The sequence below is a fragment of the Aulonocara sp. 'chitande type north' Nkhata Bay genome, linkage group LG7 (assembly GCF_057382095.1).
Source record: "Aulonocara sp. 'chitande type north' Nkhata Bay isolate Kocher_YH1m ecotype deep benthic linkage group LG7, A_spYH_male_GT1.1, whole genome shotgun sequence".
Taxonomy (NCBI): Eukaryota; Metazoa; Chordata; class Actinopteri; order Cichliformes; family Cichlidae; genus Aulonocara; species Aulonocara sp. 'chitande type north' Nkhata Bay.
The window spans coordinates 11,212,413-11,228,109 of NC_141350.1; the positions used below are offsets into that span (position 1 = coordinate 11,212,413).

General features: G+C 38.9%; 2 protein-coding genes across 2 annotated transcripts; both read left to right on the forward strand.

Moving 5' to 3' along the window:
• The first annotated feature begins 547 nt into the window (after positions 1–547).
• On the forward strand, positions 548–8,133 carry cers3b (ceramide synthase 3b). The gene is made up of 12 exons (XM_086298571.1): positions 548–1,001; positions 1,126–1,274; positions 2,202–2,378; positions 2,509–2,626; positions 5,789–5,907; positions 6,002–6,059; positions 6,170–6,220; positions 6,310–6,402; positions 6,863–6,991; positions 7,361–7,467; positions 7,559–7,712; positions 7,823–8,133. The coding sequence occupies exons 3-12, from the start codon at positions 2,206–2,208 to the stop codon at positions 7,940–7,942; spliced, it is 1,122 nt and encodes a 373-aa protein (XP_086154697.1). The 5' UTR covers positions 548–1,001; positions 1,126–1,274; positions 2,202–2,205; the 3' UTR covers positions 7,943–8,133.
• A 777-nt stretch (positions 8,134–8,910) lies between these two features.
• Positions 8,911–13,001, forward strand: cfap161 (cilia and flagella associated protein 161). Its single transcript, XM_086298572.1, has 8 exons — positions 8,911–9,108; positions 9,748–9,837; positions 9,925–10,142; positions 10,234–10,315; positions 11,914–11,949; positions 12,128–12,250; positions 12,362–12,435; positions 12,744–13,001. Exons 1-8 carry the CDS (start codon positions 9,037–9,039, stop codon positions 12,937–12,939), a joined length of 891 nt encoding a protein of 296 aa, XP_086154698.1. The 5' UTR covers positions 8,911–9,036; the 3' UTR covers positions 12,940–13,001.
• Positions 13,002–15,697: the final 2,696 nt, after the last annotated feature.

Below are 15,697 nucleotides of genomic sequence, written 5' to 3' on the forward strand. Positions count from 1 at the left end.
GAAAACCTGGAGAACTATTGCTCAAGACCTCTTTAAAGAAATATGAGAGAATCTGGCACCTTGGAAGCAAAATGTAAATAAGTGAGGGGTGTTTAAGACTTTTCGCACAGTTTTGTATGAATCATATAATGGTTTACATGTTGACCTAACAAGATTTTATTCCTGGGAGGAGACACAAATCTCTTTGATGTTGTGTCAGGAAGGGCAAAATAAATAAACAGATCAAAATCAAAATATACCCACTGAAATATTCAGTTACCTGCTATGACGAGTAAAAAAGCAGCTTGTTCTTCTCTGAGAAAGCAAACTGAACAAAAGTGTTCAGCAGACCCACCACTACATTTATAACACGTCACTCATGTACAGTATATTGACAAGCAGGTCCATGTATTATGTTGTCTCTATCGCCACCTTCTGGTGTATGTTGAAACAAAACTATCTACTGTTCCACATTTTATTAAGGATGCTTTAGTAACGAGTTGCTTTATGTTCACTTTTATTTTTTCAACATCTGAAGCTTGACATTGTCAGTGGGAAATCACAAAAATAATCACTAGACTGCTTTAATAAGTTCCTTGAAATTATTACTTTTATTTCCGCACAGAAAACTGAAAAAGGAAATACTTTCTGTTAACCAAAACCAAGTCCAAGGTCATCTCATTTGTATTAATAAGTTTGTTATCAACCCAGTTAGCTATGTATACAGAGTGATGTTTCACTCTCTTTGTGTGTCAGTTGCTTTTCTGCCCTGGCTCCTCCTCCCCTGCCCTGCCAATGAATGGGACCTTTGTGGGGGTTTTCCTGGCATTCCAAGGGAATTCTTTTGCAGGTGAGGGTACGCAAATACTCCCACCCTCTGACTCTTGCAGCTTACAAGTGAACATGCAAATATGCTCCAAGGTGTTTGCAGTGCTCAGCTGTGCTAATCTCAAAAGACTTGCAGCAACTACAAGGGTGTGATCACAAGAGCAGACAAAGTGGGAGGGAAGGATCCCATTCAGGTGAGCGACCATACGCATGCCTAGAAACATGCTCACTGGAGTCTAGTGCCACACAATGAGACACATTGTACAGATGAAGTGAGGCAGCAGACTGAGCTGATATTTGCTTTCTATAACTATGAAGAATGGCTTTACAATAGCAGGAAGAGGAATCGTCTAGGATCACAGGACAGTGCTGTTACCTGGTGTGGATAAGAGGAGTACCACTGAGTTGTATGAGTAACAGACTGGCAGAGGAAAACACCAGACACTACTCACACTGGGACACTGAAGGTGAGTGTGTGTTTGGGAAGACATTTCCATACTTAGTTTTTATGTATTTTGTTACCTAAACTAAAGGATGTAATAACTTCAATCAAGCGGAAGGCTGGAATTATTGGAGTTTACACCATATTTAACTGTTTCTCTAGTTTCATCATTCTTTGTCGCGTACACTCACTCGCTTTGTCTGCCTCAGCTTCCCTCTCTATTGTTAGAACTTGTCAAGACAACACCGCTTGTGGGCACATTTGACTGTTCTTATGCTGACTTATTAACTACCTTTGAGGCTCAGGGACACACTGATATGACTCAGTCTATCGTAGCGAGTAAATTTAGAGCAAATATTTTAACTGATCATTTAAACCAGTTACAATCCAGCTCGCTTTAAGTATTTAAGTACTTTTCTCACTGCTCAAAAAACACACTTTTATCTACAGTTATGATCAGAGTCCACGAGAAGAAGGACTTTGTTTCTCCTTAATCTCCCTTTTGAATTGCTCCTCACCCATCTTTATCTTTCTTGCCCTTTGATATCTACGCAGTTCTTCTTCTGTATATTGCTCACTTCATTCATGACTGCCAGTACATCGAGAATTGATATTCGAGTTGAAGATAGTGGAAAGTCGAATCAAAAATTGCTGCTGTGATGAAAAGTTGGCACCATATGGTAGATTTCTTGGCTGTGAATGTGCTTGGATCATAGCAGCAGCCTGATCTTGATGCCATCTAGTGACCGCTGTTAAGTTTCAAGAATATGTACGTGGCTCATTCAGTGGCGTCACACTACTTTGGCAGGAGATCTTCATGATAACAAAAAGAAAAGAGGGAAATGTAACAAGAAAAGAAAAGAAAAAAATTCATTTGAATTTGGAAACAAGATTTTTATTTATTTACTTGAGTAACAGTGATAGTTAGATGTAATTTTTGTGTGTTTTCCAGCATCATGTTGCAGACAGTTGGGGAGTGGATCTGGTGGGACCGTTTGTGGCTGCCAGGAAATTTGTCCTGGTCTGCTTTAGAGGACAAGGAAGGTCGTGTCTATGCGAAAGTGTCTCATCTTTATGCCTCTCTACCCTGTGCCCTTTGCCTGCTTGTAGTCAGATACTTGTTTGAAAGGTAAGACCGCAAAGTATGTAAGTAAATATGCCTGTGTGTCAATGAGATTAGTAACGCAGTCATCTGGTTTTAGAATCCCAGGACTTTTTTGTGTTTAGGAGGAAGTGACCAGTTTTTGGTGCTGTTTCAGGTACTTTGCCACACCACTGGCTAATTTTTGGGGAATCAGGGACAAGATACGTCTCCCAGCAGAACAAAACCCTATACTAGAAAAATACTTCTGCAGCCAAACACGGGTTCCTTCTCAAGTGAGTTTTACTGCGAACACATGGATAATACAGTGATGTGAAGCCCCCACCCTGATCTCTTTTTTCAGACATATTTCATCATCATCATCATCATCATCATCATCGTTTATTTGTATAGCACTTTAAGAACACACCAGGCAGACCAAAGTGCTGAACAACACAGATATTTGTTACACTTATATTTTTTCAGGTCATCAACCGCAGCACGGTGGCACGGTGGTTAGCACTGTTGCCGCACAGCAAGAAGGTCCTGAGTTCAATTCCACCATCAGGCCGGGGTCTTTCTGTGTGGAGTTTGCATGTTCTCCCCGTGTTTGCGTGGGTTCTCTCCGGGTACTCCGGCTTCCTCCCACCGTCCAAAGACATGCAGCTTGTGGGGATAGGTTAATTGGATAATCCAAATTGCCACTAGGTGTGAATGGTTGTCTGTCCCTATGTGTTAGCCCTGTGACAGACTGGCGACCTGTCCAGGGTGTACCCCGCTTTTGCCCTATGACAGCTGGGATAGGCTCCAGCGCCTCCCGCGACCCTGAAAAGGATAAGCGGAAGCGAATGGATGGATGGATGGAAACAACCTTTATTATTAGACAAGGATAATCAGAGTAAATACAAAATGCAGTTTTTGAATTATGCTTTTTATTATTAAGGGGAAAAAAGGTGTCTGGACCTATGTGAAAAAGCAATGACCCATAAACCCCACAACTGGTTGTGCCACCCTTGTTATCAAGAACTACACTCAACAAAAATATAAACGCAACACCTTTGTTACTGCTCCCATTCCCCATGGGATGGACGTAGAGACCTAAAATTCATTCCAGATACACAATATAACCATCCCTCCCAAACAGTGGTCACAAATCCGTCCAAATGTGTGGTAGTGGGCACATCTGCTATATTGAGATAATCCATCCCACCTCACAGGTGTGCCACATCAGGATGCTGATCTGACATCATGAGTAGTGCACAGGTGTACCTCAGACTGCCCACAACAAAAGGCCACCCTGGAATGTGCAGTTTTGTCTCACAGCAAAATGCCACAGATGCCACAAGCAATGAGGGAGCGTGCAATTGGCATGCTGACAGCAGGAATGTCAACCAGATCTGTCGCCCGTGCATTGAATGTTCATTTCTCAACCATAAGCCGTCTCCACAGGCGTTTCAGAGAATATGGCAGCACATCCAACCGGCCTCACAACCGCAGACCTCGTGTAACCACACCAGCCCAGGACCTCCACATCCAGCAGGTTCACCTCCAAGATCGTCTGAGACCAGCCACCCAGACAGCTGCTGGAACAATTGGTTTGCACAACCAAACAATTTCTGCACAAACTGTCAGAAACCGTCTCAGGGACGCTCAACTGCATGCCCGTCGTCCTCATCGGGGTCTTGACCTAACTCCAGCTCGTCGCCGTAACAGACTTGTGTGGGCAAATGCTCACATTCGATGGCGTCTGGCACGTTGGAGAGGTGTGCGCTTCACGGATGAATCATGGTTCACATTGTTCAGGGCAGATGGCAGCTGAGAATGTCCCAGTTCTTGCATGGCCAGCATACTCACCGGACATGTCACCCATTGAGCATGTTCGGGATGTGCTTGACCGGCGTATACGACAGCGTGTACCAGTTCCCACGAATATCCAACAACCTCGCACAGCCATTGAAGTGGAGTGGACCAACATTCCACAGGCCACAATTGACAATCTGATAGACTCCATGCGACGATGTGTTGCACTGCATGAGGCAAATGGTGGTCACACCAGATAATGACCGGTTCTGGGTCCCCAGACCCCCAATAGCGCAAAAAACTGCACATTCCAGGGTGGCCTTTTGTTGTGGGCAGTCTGAGGTACACCTGTGCACTACTCATGATGTCAGATCAGCATCCTGATGTGGCACACCTGTGAGGTGGGATGGATTATCTCAATATAGCAGATGTGCCCACTACCACACATTTGGACTGATTTGTGACCACTGTTTGGGAGGGATGGTTATATTGTGTATCTGGAATGAATTTTAGGTCTCTACGTCCATCCCATGGGGAATGGGAGCAGTAACAAAGGTGTTGCGTTTATATTTTTGTTGAGTGTATAATCAAGTCTTTAGAATAACTGAAACTTAATCTTTCACATTACAATGGACGGCTTATTTAAGGTCATGACAGTGTATTTCAATTGGATTTAAGACTGGACTTTGATTACGCTAATCTAAAACCTTTTATTTTAAAAAAAAAACTTTTTTTTTGAGCCATTAACGTAAATTTTCTGGTAGGTTTCAGATATGTGTCTCCCTATCTGACCGCGCTTGAGCTTCAGTCATCCAGGTCTTGAAGCAGGAGAGCAGTTCTGGGATATGATGCTCTTTTTCTGAAATGCTGTGTTAGTTTTATGTCACATGTAACAGGACTTAAACCAGTCCACAGAATATTTTCCCCAAATATGAGCCGAGCCTTTGTGTTCTTTTTTGGTCAGCAGTGGTTTTCTCCTTGAAACTCTCACATAGATGTCATGTTCGACCAGTCTCTTTCTATGGTTGAATCATTAACCTTAACTGAGGCAAATGAGGTCTGCGCTTTTGCGACCTCCTGGACGAGCCTCCTTGGAGTGATTTTGATAGGTTGGATAGTCTTGGGAAGGTTCACCATTGTTCCAGGTTTTTCTCTATTTGTGGATAAGTGCCTTTATTATGGTTCAAGGAGTCCCAAAGCCTTTATAACCCTTTCCTGAAATGTCAGGAAAGGGTTGATGGTATTGGATTGGTTATTTCCTTGAATACTTAAAAGTGTAATTTAACTGCTGCATTTACTATTTACTCAGGTTATCTTTGTCTAATAATACCATTTGTTTGATGATCTGAAACATGTAAGGGTGACAAATATGACAAAAAAAAATAGTAAATGATTGAAAGTACAAAAGAAAAACAAATCCAGATTTTTGTTCAAATAAGCTACAGGTAAAATGCATTTTAATGGAACATCATAAAGTCTTTTTACGTGTGCATCACATCCCTTTAAACATGTTTGGTTGCCACAAATTTTAGTGGAATTGCACTGTTAAAGTGTGTTAATAATCAAAGACTAAAGCTTACTGCTTGTGTAACCTTGGAGAGGGTGCGTCCAAATGTGGAAAGGTTATAAACACTGGAATGTCTCCTGTTGTGTCTCAGGCTGACGTGTGGTCTCTGTGTAAGAAGACTGGCTGGCCAGAAAGGAGAGTTCAGGTGTGGTTCAGGAGGAGAAGGAACCAGGAGCGACCAGGGCTTCGAAAGAGGTTCAGTGAAGCCAGGTGAGCGTATGTCTGTGTGAACTGAAGATGCACTGATATGAAAAGATTAATGTCTATGCAAATATGTGACATTATGGCTTTTGCCTGTCAACAGTTGGAGATGTGCATTTTATCTTTTTGCATTTTTTGGTGGAATCCTAGCTCTCTATGATGTAAGTACTGGGACTGTCCTTACAAGGCATTAGTGAACAGCCAGCTTGGTTGGTTTGTTTCTCTGATATTCACGTCACACTCTCTGCTTTACTGTTTTCCTTGGATTTAGAAACCCTGGGTTTATAATCTAAGGGAAGTTTGGGCAGGTTTTCCTAAACAGGTACGTGCCTTTACCTTTGGTATTTGCGATGGATTACACAGTACAGCATGATGAATGACACAAAAACACACCTGCTTGTCCCCACACAGTCCCTTCTGCCATCACAGTACTGGTATTACATGTTGGAAATGGGCTTCTATCTTTCTTTGGTCTTCAGTCTCACATTTGATGTGAAACGAAAAGTAAGTGTACAAATGTGTAGAGTGACAATGAAGTAGTTTCATTTATTTTAATCTTGGAGGATTTGTTTTCTACCCACAATACAACCTCCCCCACTATGTTTTATGCAGAGCCAAAGGACAATCACGAGCTTTTTAATAAATAAACATTTTTAATAAATGTTTAATAAATAAATAATAGGTTTCAATTATTCAGGCACAACATATGCATTTCTGTATATTAGAAATAATAAGAAAATGAGCAACGTAAAACAAAATTGTTGCTTCTACTATACATAAATGAATCACACTTAAATGTGTAATCATCTCCCAAAGGCACATTTTGAGACAGAAAAATATTTAATGTAATAATGTCATTAGATTATTATTAGATTAGATTTCTGTGTTTTTAGAATACAGTTTTGGGGGCAAAGCCTGTTGTATTATGTGATCTTTGTGTCTTATTTGTCTTGTTTACTTTTAGGACTTTAAAGAGCAGGTGGTTCATCATATGGCCACACTGACTCTCCTGAGTTTTTCCTGGATTTCAAACTTCGTCCGTATCGGAACCCTTGTCATGGTTGTTCATGACTCTTCTGACATCCTACTCGAGGTCAGTGCTGTAGCTGTATTAGCTTTAGTGAGGGTACTTATACTTATGGGTATGTGGTGTTGCATTGTCAGTTAGTCAGAAAAAGAAAATTTGAACTTCAGCCAGCCACTCTTTTGAAATGATTGCATCTGTATTTTTTTTATGATGACCTTTTTTTCTTAAAAAAAAAAAAAAAATTGTAAAGGTGGTGATCCAGCAAAAATCTGGCAGTGAACAATTTCTGAGGTGGCATGTAAAATAAGAAAACTCATTCTTTGTGTTTGGAGGCTTTTTTAATGTGTCAAAATATACATAGATTTAAGTATAGAGTTACTTTAGGCATATTTGATGGCAAAATAGGTAACATGTATTTACTCTCCCCCCTTATAGGGTGCAAAAGTATTCAACTACGCCACGTGGCAGCAGACTTCTAACGGCATGTTTGTGGTGTTTGCAGTCGTCTTTATGGTGACAAGACTTATTGTTTTTCCTTTTTGGTAAGTATTTTAAAAGAAAAATTGCACCCTAGTGATGATCTTGATGATCTTAGTGTGATATGTTAAAATATTACGAGTGTGTTTTCCACAGGCTGATTCACTGTACATGGGTGTACCCACTGGAATTGTATCCTGCCTTCTTTGGCTACTATTTCTTCAACGTCATGTTGTTGGTTCTCCAGTTGCTCCACCTGTACTGGGCTGCTCTCATATTAAGAATGGTTTACAAGTTTATCTTTACCCAGGTGGGTTTACAGATGTCTCTGTGTCCATGCATGTGGGATGTGTGGGAATGTGGGGTATGTTTTATTTCTGTCTGTGTTGTTTATCCTCTTTGCTTATTTTCATCCTGCAGCTGGAAGGCGATGATAGGAGTGATAAAGAGGAAGATGACAGTGACCCACCGATAGAAAGAAACCACAAACCGAGTCACATGAATGGTTCTGGTGCCAGAGGCAGGGCCAATGGCCACTGAAAGAATATACAGAGAGAAACAGAGAAAGATGTACAGCAGATATGTGGACATTTTTCTTCAAGTCTTTGGATTACAACTGTTAGAGTTTAACTGTTTGTAAAATGATAAAGCATATAGTATTATTCTAAAGCACAGAATATTATTGCATAGGTAACTGTGAAGGATTACAAAAATAAACTTGTATGACACTACATGCTTTCTGCAACTCCGTGACCACATGTTGTTTTACTCCACTCTTAAATGAAAAACAGAAATTCTTTTTCATTTATTTTGTGCTTTTGTATGTTGGTGGGAATAATTAGTAACAATAAAGACAAATATGAAAATGTATCAGAGAGACAGGTCACGCTGGAGAGGCGTAGCTGAGATAGTTTGGACATGTGCAGAGGGGAGAGAGTGAATATACTGGACAAATGATGTTGAATATGGAGCTGCCAGGTAGGAAGAAAAGAGGAAGACCACAAAGAAGATTTCTGGATGTAGTGAAGGAGGACATGCAGAGGGTTGGTGTAATAAAAGAGGATGCCTGGGGTAGAGTGAGACAGAGGCAGATGATCCGCTGTGATGACTTCCAAAGTGAGCGGCTGATATGATATGACAATATGACTTTTAGATCTCACATGCATGGGTTATTCTATTTCAAATAGGACAAATTATAAACCATGAACCTTTTAAAATAAGATATACTTTATAAATGTTGCAAATAAATTACAGTTGCCAAAACAGAAAAAAGCACATACAATTACCAATAAAGTGGCTCAAGTCAATACCAATAAAATAAAAAAAACAGCTCAAAAAAAACACACAAAAACAATACAATTGCTCTATAGAGCAAAAAAACTTTAAAAAAAAAATCAAATCAAGCAAGATTAAAGCGGATTAAAAAGCCACAACACAAATATATGGCTGTATGAATGTACTACACTGCAGTTGTTTTGTTTCTAATTACAACCTCGACGTCTCGCGACGATCAGCGAGAACTGACGAGTACACCGTTACCATAGAGACTACATCACAAACCAAGCTAAAATAGCTAAAGCAGCTAAACTTGTTAAACTTTCCGGCATGTACTCGCAGTTTTGCCTGAGTGAAAAATGGCATATATAAGAACTTACCGCACACCTGTGAAAATGGGAAACTGGTTTGAAGAGCAGCGCTTAAAAGAGGTTTGTTTAAAAAGAGAGAGAGAGAAAAAAAACTACTGGAACATTTAATGTTTCAACCAGCAATGGGTTGAAAATAGCACTGGTAGTAATTCAGTGTTATTATATATGTTTAGGAAGTGAATTTGATTCGGGGTTACGAGGTTCTAGTTAACACAGACTTACTGCGAACTGGGCATCGATCTAATAAATAATAACAAATAGTCTGCTAATTTTTGGAATTTTTTAATAAACATTTAGCCTTTTACAATTCATGGTCAAAATATTCCCATATTCTTCGAAATGTACTTTACATCTGACTGTTTATAGTCCTGTTTTCACACCTAAAGAAAGTATTCAGTGCTAGACGTTTTATGAGTTGTAGGCAACACAAAAATACGTTGATATAGCTATTGGGGTAAAGTTTTCAGGGTTCAACTGCACAGAGACAAAAACAAACGCAAAATGTCACGCAGCTAGATATAATCCTGAAATACTGAATTGGGGAGATTACAAATAATTTTTGTAATAATGGTTTAATGCTACTGTAAATGTTTTTAAGTAATTGATTTGCTTTACTTGCTACAGTAACTAGTAGTGGTGGGACTGAAAAGAAAACTGTGTTAAAGAGTACTTACTTGATGTCTTATTTTTTTTCTCCAGGATGAAGTAAAAGAACATCTGGAGAAAAAAGAGAGGGGTGAGCTTGCTGGCCAGAAAATGGACTTCCTCAAAGAGAACATTTTAAAACCGGTAAAATGGGTTTTAACCTAATAAAATACTTGTTGAAACCAATCACACTGGCAATGTGCTAATAAGGGACTTTATCTGTTTGTGTAGGTGAAATTCTCCGTGACAAATGATGGCACTCTGCACTTTGGTGATATTGTGATGTTAGTGAACATGGGAGGAGGAAACAGGGAGTGCAGTGCAGTGAGCATCAATGCTGATGTTAACAGCTTAACAAAGATTCCTTCTCCCAGCATTCAAGCTCCGTGTGCAGTCAGCGCTGTCAGGAGTGTCCAGCCGTGCACACGCACAGCTTTCGTCATTACCAGGTAAACACCCTCAAATTTACATTAACATAAACTTTAATACTTATAGCAACACCCTGATTTAAATCTGCAACATCTGCTTGTGTGACATCAGTGTAGATGGCAGTCCTGAGGGATCCACTCTTCATTTTGAGCAAAGTTTTGCCTTAAAGACAACAAGTGGCTTTGCCAGGGGAGTAAGTGAACACACACACACACACACACGCACACACACACACACACACACACACACACACACACACACACACACACACACACACGCACGCACACACACACACACACACACACACAATACACATTTTAATTACATGTTGAATACAAAGAGTATCTTGAATGGGCATTCCAGTGATTTTCCACATAAAAATCCTTTAGTATGTTTGTTACAGTTATTGTCAGTTATTTCAGTTGTGTTCTTGGTATGAGAGGAGGATATAAGTCTTTTAAGCACTGATTATTATATAACACTGTTTTTTCAGTTATGTCTTTGGACTGATCTAAACTAGATGTGTTGAGTTTAGAGGATTTATTAAGGTGTTTATTACTGGTAGTAGATACAGTGTTGAAGTGTAATACCAGAAAGGATGGCCTGTACAAATGAGCCAATATGTATGAATAGTCTGTTTATTATAGTATTTTAGTAGCTTTATATAAGTTATGACATTACCTTTAAAAACCTGATCTTGTCAGTGTGCCAATTACTGGAAGGTTAAATTATTATCTTTCTAAGAAAAAAACAATTACCACTAAGTTGCGTTCTTTTTAACACAGTGTGATCCATTTGTGACAGGTGTGGACTATAGTCAAGCTAGTTTGGCACCTGGACCCTTGTAGGTCACTTGACACACTACACACTCTTATACTACTGTGGGTTCTTGCTTTTAAAGTGAAAGCTGAAAAAAATTGAAACAGTCCCTCTTTTCTTTATCCCAGAGGATGAAAAACAATTTCAAACTGTGATGGTTCAAATAGTTTTTGCACATCACCTCAGTCCATCTCTAAAGAGTTAGGTCCCAAAGAACACATTGGCTTTTTATACTATGCTTTTTTCATTACCTTAGGAGAGTTTTAATTTGAATTTGTGGCGATAGCAACAAACTGTGTTTACTGGGTTAAGGCCATGCATTAATGTCAGATATGAAGTCATGTTGGTTTTTAATTCACTGCTTTCTGAGAGTGTTCGACTTTCTCCCTTGCATACAGATATTTCTCAGGATTATCTAGCCATCCATAAATCCCCTTTTTTAATGCAAGATTTAAATGGCTTCTAGGTTACTATAGTCTTTTTTAAATGAACTTTTAACATGCCATGCTTTTTTCTTATGTCTAAATGTAGATATCCAATATCCTGTCAAGAAAACAAAAATCAAAATAGAGAAAGGTTCACAGGAGGCACGACATAATGAACCAGCAAAGCCTAAGGGCAGACACACACTAAATGCACATGGGAAGATGAATAAATGAGACACAGGTAAAGTCATTCAAGATGATAATGAAGTAAAATAGCCCAGAAGGGATGAAAAAGTACAAGGGAATAACGCTCAAAATGAAAGAGGAAAATTTAAAGCAGAACAAAGAACAGATGCAGAAAAACAGCAAGCTATAGACAGGGTGAACAGAAAACGCACAGGAAAGGAAAACCACAAACACATGGAAGTACCATAACTAATGTTACAACATGAATCAAAGCAGGGTCTCATATACACATGGGATGTATGTACAATTTGAATGATTGCTTCTTGTATTTACATGTATTCTTTCCCTTTCTTTCCCTCAGCTTTACTTGACGAGTGACCTGCAAAGTTTTCAAAAGGTAAGTTAAGTTTTAACATTAATTACAGCAAAAATAACTGTGACAATGCTTTAAATGAAAAATTAATGGAAAAATTGTGCATTTGTACATACTGTACATACTTTAGTGCAAGATGACATAATTATGTTCCCCCTTTTTGTGAGAATTTTTACTATTATCATATATTTTGACCTAAAAGTGTGCAAAAAAGTCTCGCCTCCAAGAAGTAAGCCTGGAAGACAGCGATTCCTTTCTGTCATGGTGGAAGATAGTTTACTTTGACCCCCAGGAAAGACTTGAATATGAGGGTCTGCCAGTTCCTGTAAGTGTTTACTGTATCTTCCTGGTTACACCTGCTGCAGCATCAGTGTTATAAATGCATTATGTTCCTTTCACTGCCATTAAGAATTGTGTTTTGTCTATGCTTTTTTAGGCTAATGTGAAGGTGCTGATTGTACATTGCAAAACAAACCAGGCTCTTGCTGTTCTGGGTGATCAAGTCCTCTGGTATTTTTCAATTTTCTTTTCAAATGTAACTCCAAACCAGTTGTGTTGGGCATTTATGATATCAGCTTAGATGTCTGTTAGCACATTAGCAATAACAAACAATACTCTAGGATACATAAGGAGCAAGTAAAGAAGAAAACAGTACATTTTTGCTACAATGACATTAAAATTGCACTGCTACTCAGGTCCAATTAGCTAATCAGCTCCACAGCCGCTATAAGAACATGTGAAAGCAACCATCTGTTGTGTCCTTAATAATGACCACCAAGATGTGAATTCATTTGTGCATAACAGTTGTGTCCTTGCAGGACCATGTACGGCAAGGAGTATGAGCTGACGGCTCACACGTTCTTGGATTCCCATAAAGCTGAACAGGACAACAATCACTGGATACTCTGCACCGCTGATCCTGCAGGGGACGGACTTGTACTTTTCAAACAACCACAGTTGATGGCTAAAAAAACAGAACTTGAGGCGTTCTCAGAAGCTAACCCTAGTGTTTAACACCATCTGTTTTTATGCTAAAATGTATTGTAATAAAGGTTTTTTTTTTTCTGGTTAGGTCATCACTTGTAATGCAGGAAGATTCTAGTGCAAAAATCAGTAACACATAACCACCAACTGTTAAGTGTGTTTTACTAGAAGTAATAAGTAATAATTTGACAGCAATGTTCATGAATTTGTTAATAACTAGTTTGTAAACCATCTATGAACATTATCTGGAAAGCTATAACAAAGTTGCAGCTGATGTTAAAATATTAATAATTAACACTGTTTATTATGTGGATGATTATTATACAGCTGGAACTTGTATTTGATTGTTTTTTTAATGTTTTTTTTTTTATTGTGCATAAATAGTCAGTTCAGTTAGCATCAGAAGACTGTGATGCAAATAACAGAAAGTTATTCGAGGGAAGGCTGTATAAAGTAAATAGAACTGGTCCCAGCACGGTTCCCTGTGGAGCTCTGTATAGAAAACACTCCCCATTTTCATGAGGAAATGGAAATCTGTTTCGCAGATATGAGGTCTAGCAGGACAAACACAGAGATTAATCAACTGTCAGCAGGCATAAGTAGATCATTCATAACCTTCACCAGTGCCGTTTCTGCACTGACTAGAATTTGCTAAATAAACTAAAGTAAAAAGAAGGTTGGAGTTTGGTCAATAATTTGCTAAGACAGCTGGGCCAAGTAGAGGCTTTTTAAGTAATAGTAAACTTATCTTAACTTATCTTAAAAGCCTGTGGTAGGTACCCTAGTAATAAAGATAGATTTATCATATTTAAGATCGATACATTAGTTAATTGTGGGACTTTTTAAACAGTCTTATCAAAAGGGGTCTAATAGAGTTGATGGTTTGAAGGAAGTAATCATTGGAAGTTAACTGAGGAATATCGATCTATACTGCTTATAAATTCAGGAACGTCCAAAGATGCAACCCTCATCTGCAAAAAAGCTGTGACTTTGTAAATAATGTAAAGCAAAAATGATTTAAGTCTTCTATTTAACTGAAACTGCAATACAAAGTAATGTTCTGTAAAAGAAAATTGAAAAGAAAAATTTACAAAACATTATTGTTCTCTCAATTTTTTTTTTGGCAATTGGGGAAAAATAAACAGCAAGAAGGAGACGATCCCAGAAGAACCTTCCAAGAAGAGCCAATATCCCAGTTGTGTGTGTGATAGGAGAGACAGCTAGTCTACCCCTTGGAAGTTTAAGTCTATCTCACTGCAGGAACGACTCTGAGGGATGGCTTTAGAGAACAACGAATATTAAAAACAGACCTCTGTTCTCTGAGATGTCTGCGGGATTAGGTTTCGGTTTAAATTTTTTCTTTTGTCTTCATGACCTCAATTGTGGGGCAGAGGTTTTGGAAGCATTATCAGTAAACCAGACTTCCAAGTGCATGGCTTAGACCTCAGTTTTTTGTTTTATCTGAGCTTGCATTTAAGTTACCATCGCTGAAGCAAAACAAACAAACATCACAATGAGACGTGTTTGTTTTCTCCTGGTTTTGGTCGTAATGTGCAGCATCATGTTTCTTCTAATTATATGCAGTGAAATACATATAATGATCCCGCTCAGAGTTTAAAAGGTTTTATGTAGCTACATCATTGATGTTTTTTTCCCTTATGTGTTGTTTCACAGCAGCGTTTGAACATGTTTGCTGCTATTATGCTTTTCATTTAAGTGTCATTCGTCTGAAACGGACTGTGTTGCTGCACCTGCCAGGTGATTGAGCCACACTGAGCGTGACTCAGAGACAAAGGGAGAAGCCCTTACTGCACATGGTGGTTCTGAAGAACTTCTCCACTGCAGAGAGGTAAGCCAACCACAGGGAAAGACAGTTAACTGTAATATTTTTGGCGTCTGCAGCAGTGGTGAAAGAGAGAATCGAGATACTAGAAGATCTGTAATGTCAGCATGGTTGATTTTAGTTTGTCTGAAGAGTGGTTTATTTTCATAATAAAAACAGCACCACAGATCAATACATTAGTAGTTAATTAATTAATTAATTAATAAACATTTATTTGCCATATACAGTTCCAGAAAACATTCAAGTACACGATGATGTGGCTCCGGAGCTTTTAAATTACGTCTTAAATTAAGTTTTTTTTTTAATAGTGCAGTAGATACTGAGAGGAATGAGAGCTTACAGCGGTTTGTTTTACAGCCGCTTGCTATAACATCATCTTCCATGGCCAGTTCATGGTCAGAGTCCACATTAGACCAGCTCTTGATAACCAGTAAGCACATGCAAGGCAAATGCTTATCATTAACACACTAAAACCATAAAATACACGATCAATCACACTATTTGTTTTCTGCAGTTAATGATGTAGTGCCTTTATATTACTAACAAAAAATAAATAAAAAATAATGATTTTGCTGTAAATATAACAACAACAACAAAAATACTTTTATACATGTTGACGGAGGATGAAGTGAGTGGTCAGAGGAAATGAACTGACCTAAAGTCTGCTGGAGCAGCAGTCAGTACTTCTGTAATACTTGCCAGATGGCAGCAGGGTGAATGCTGTGGCTTGGCCGGTAAAATAAAAAATCTGCTTTCTAAGAACCTTGTTCACTGTAACTAGCATCTATGTTGTTTATTTCAGTAAGCCAACAATAAATGGGTTTGAAAAACTTTCAATAAAGCAGCTGGATTGTGGTTTATGTGCCAATATAGATATGCAGTCTCTGTGCCCTCCCACTCCTGGGGAAACTATCCAGACAAAGAATGACTCTATCCTGCTGGAAA

What these genes read in the sequence shown, in the direction of transcription:
- cers3b (XM_086298571.1), top strand. Translation starts at nt 2,206, where the DNA reads ATGTTGCAGACAGTTGGGGAGTGGATCTGGTGGGACCGTTTGTGGCTG. An exon ending in GGGCAGGTTTTCCTAAACAG is followed by an intron (nt 6,221 to 6,309) that starts GTACGTGCCTTT and finishes GTCCCCACACAG; the next exon opens with TCCCTTCTGCCATCACAGTA. An exon ending in CTTCTGACATCCTACTCGAG is followed by an intron (nt 6,992 to 7,360) that starts GTCAGTGCTGTA and finishes CCCCCCTTATAG; the next exon opens with GGTGCAAAAGTATTCAACTA.
- cfap161 (XM_086298572.1), top strand. Translation starts at nt 9,037, where the DNA reads ATGGCATATATAAGAACTTACCGCACACCTGTGAAAATGGGAAACTGG. An exon ending in AAGAGCAGCGCTTAAAAGAG is followed by an intron (nt 9,109 to 9,747) that starts GTTTGTTTAAAA and finishes TTTTTTCTCCAG; the next exon opens with GATGAAGTAAAAGAACATCT. An exon ending in ACCTGCAAAGTTTTCAAAAG is followed by an intron (nt 11,950 to 12,127) that starts GTAAGTTAAGTT and finishes TTGACCTAAAAG; the next exon opens with TGTGCAAAAAAGTCTCGCCT.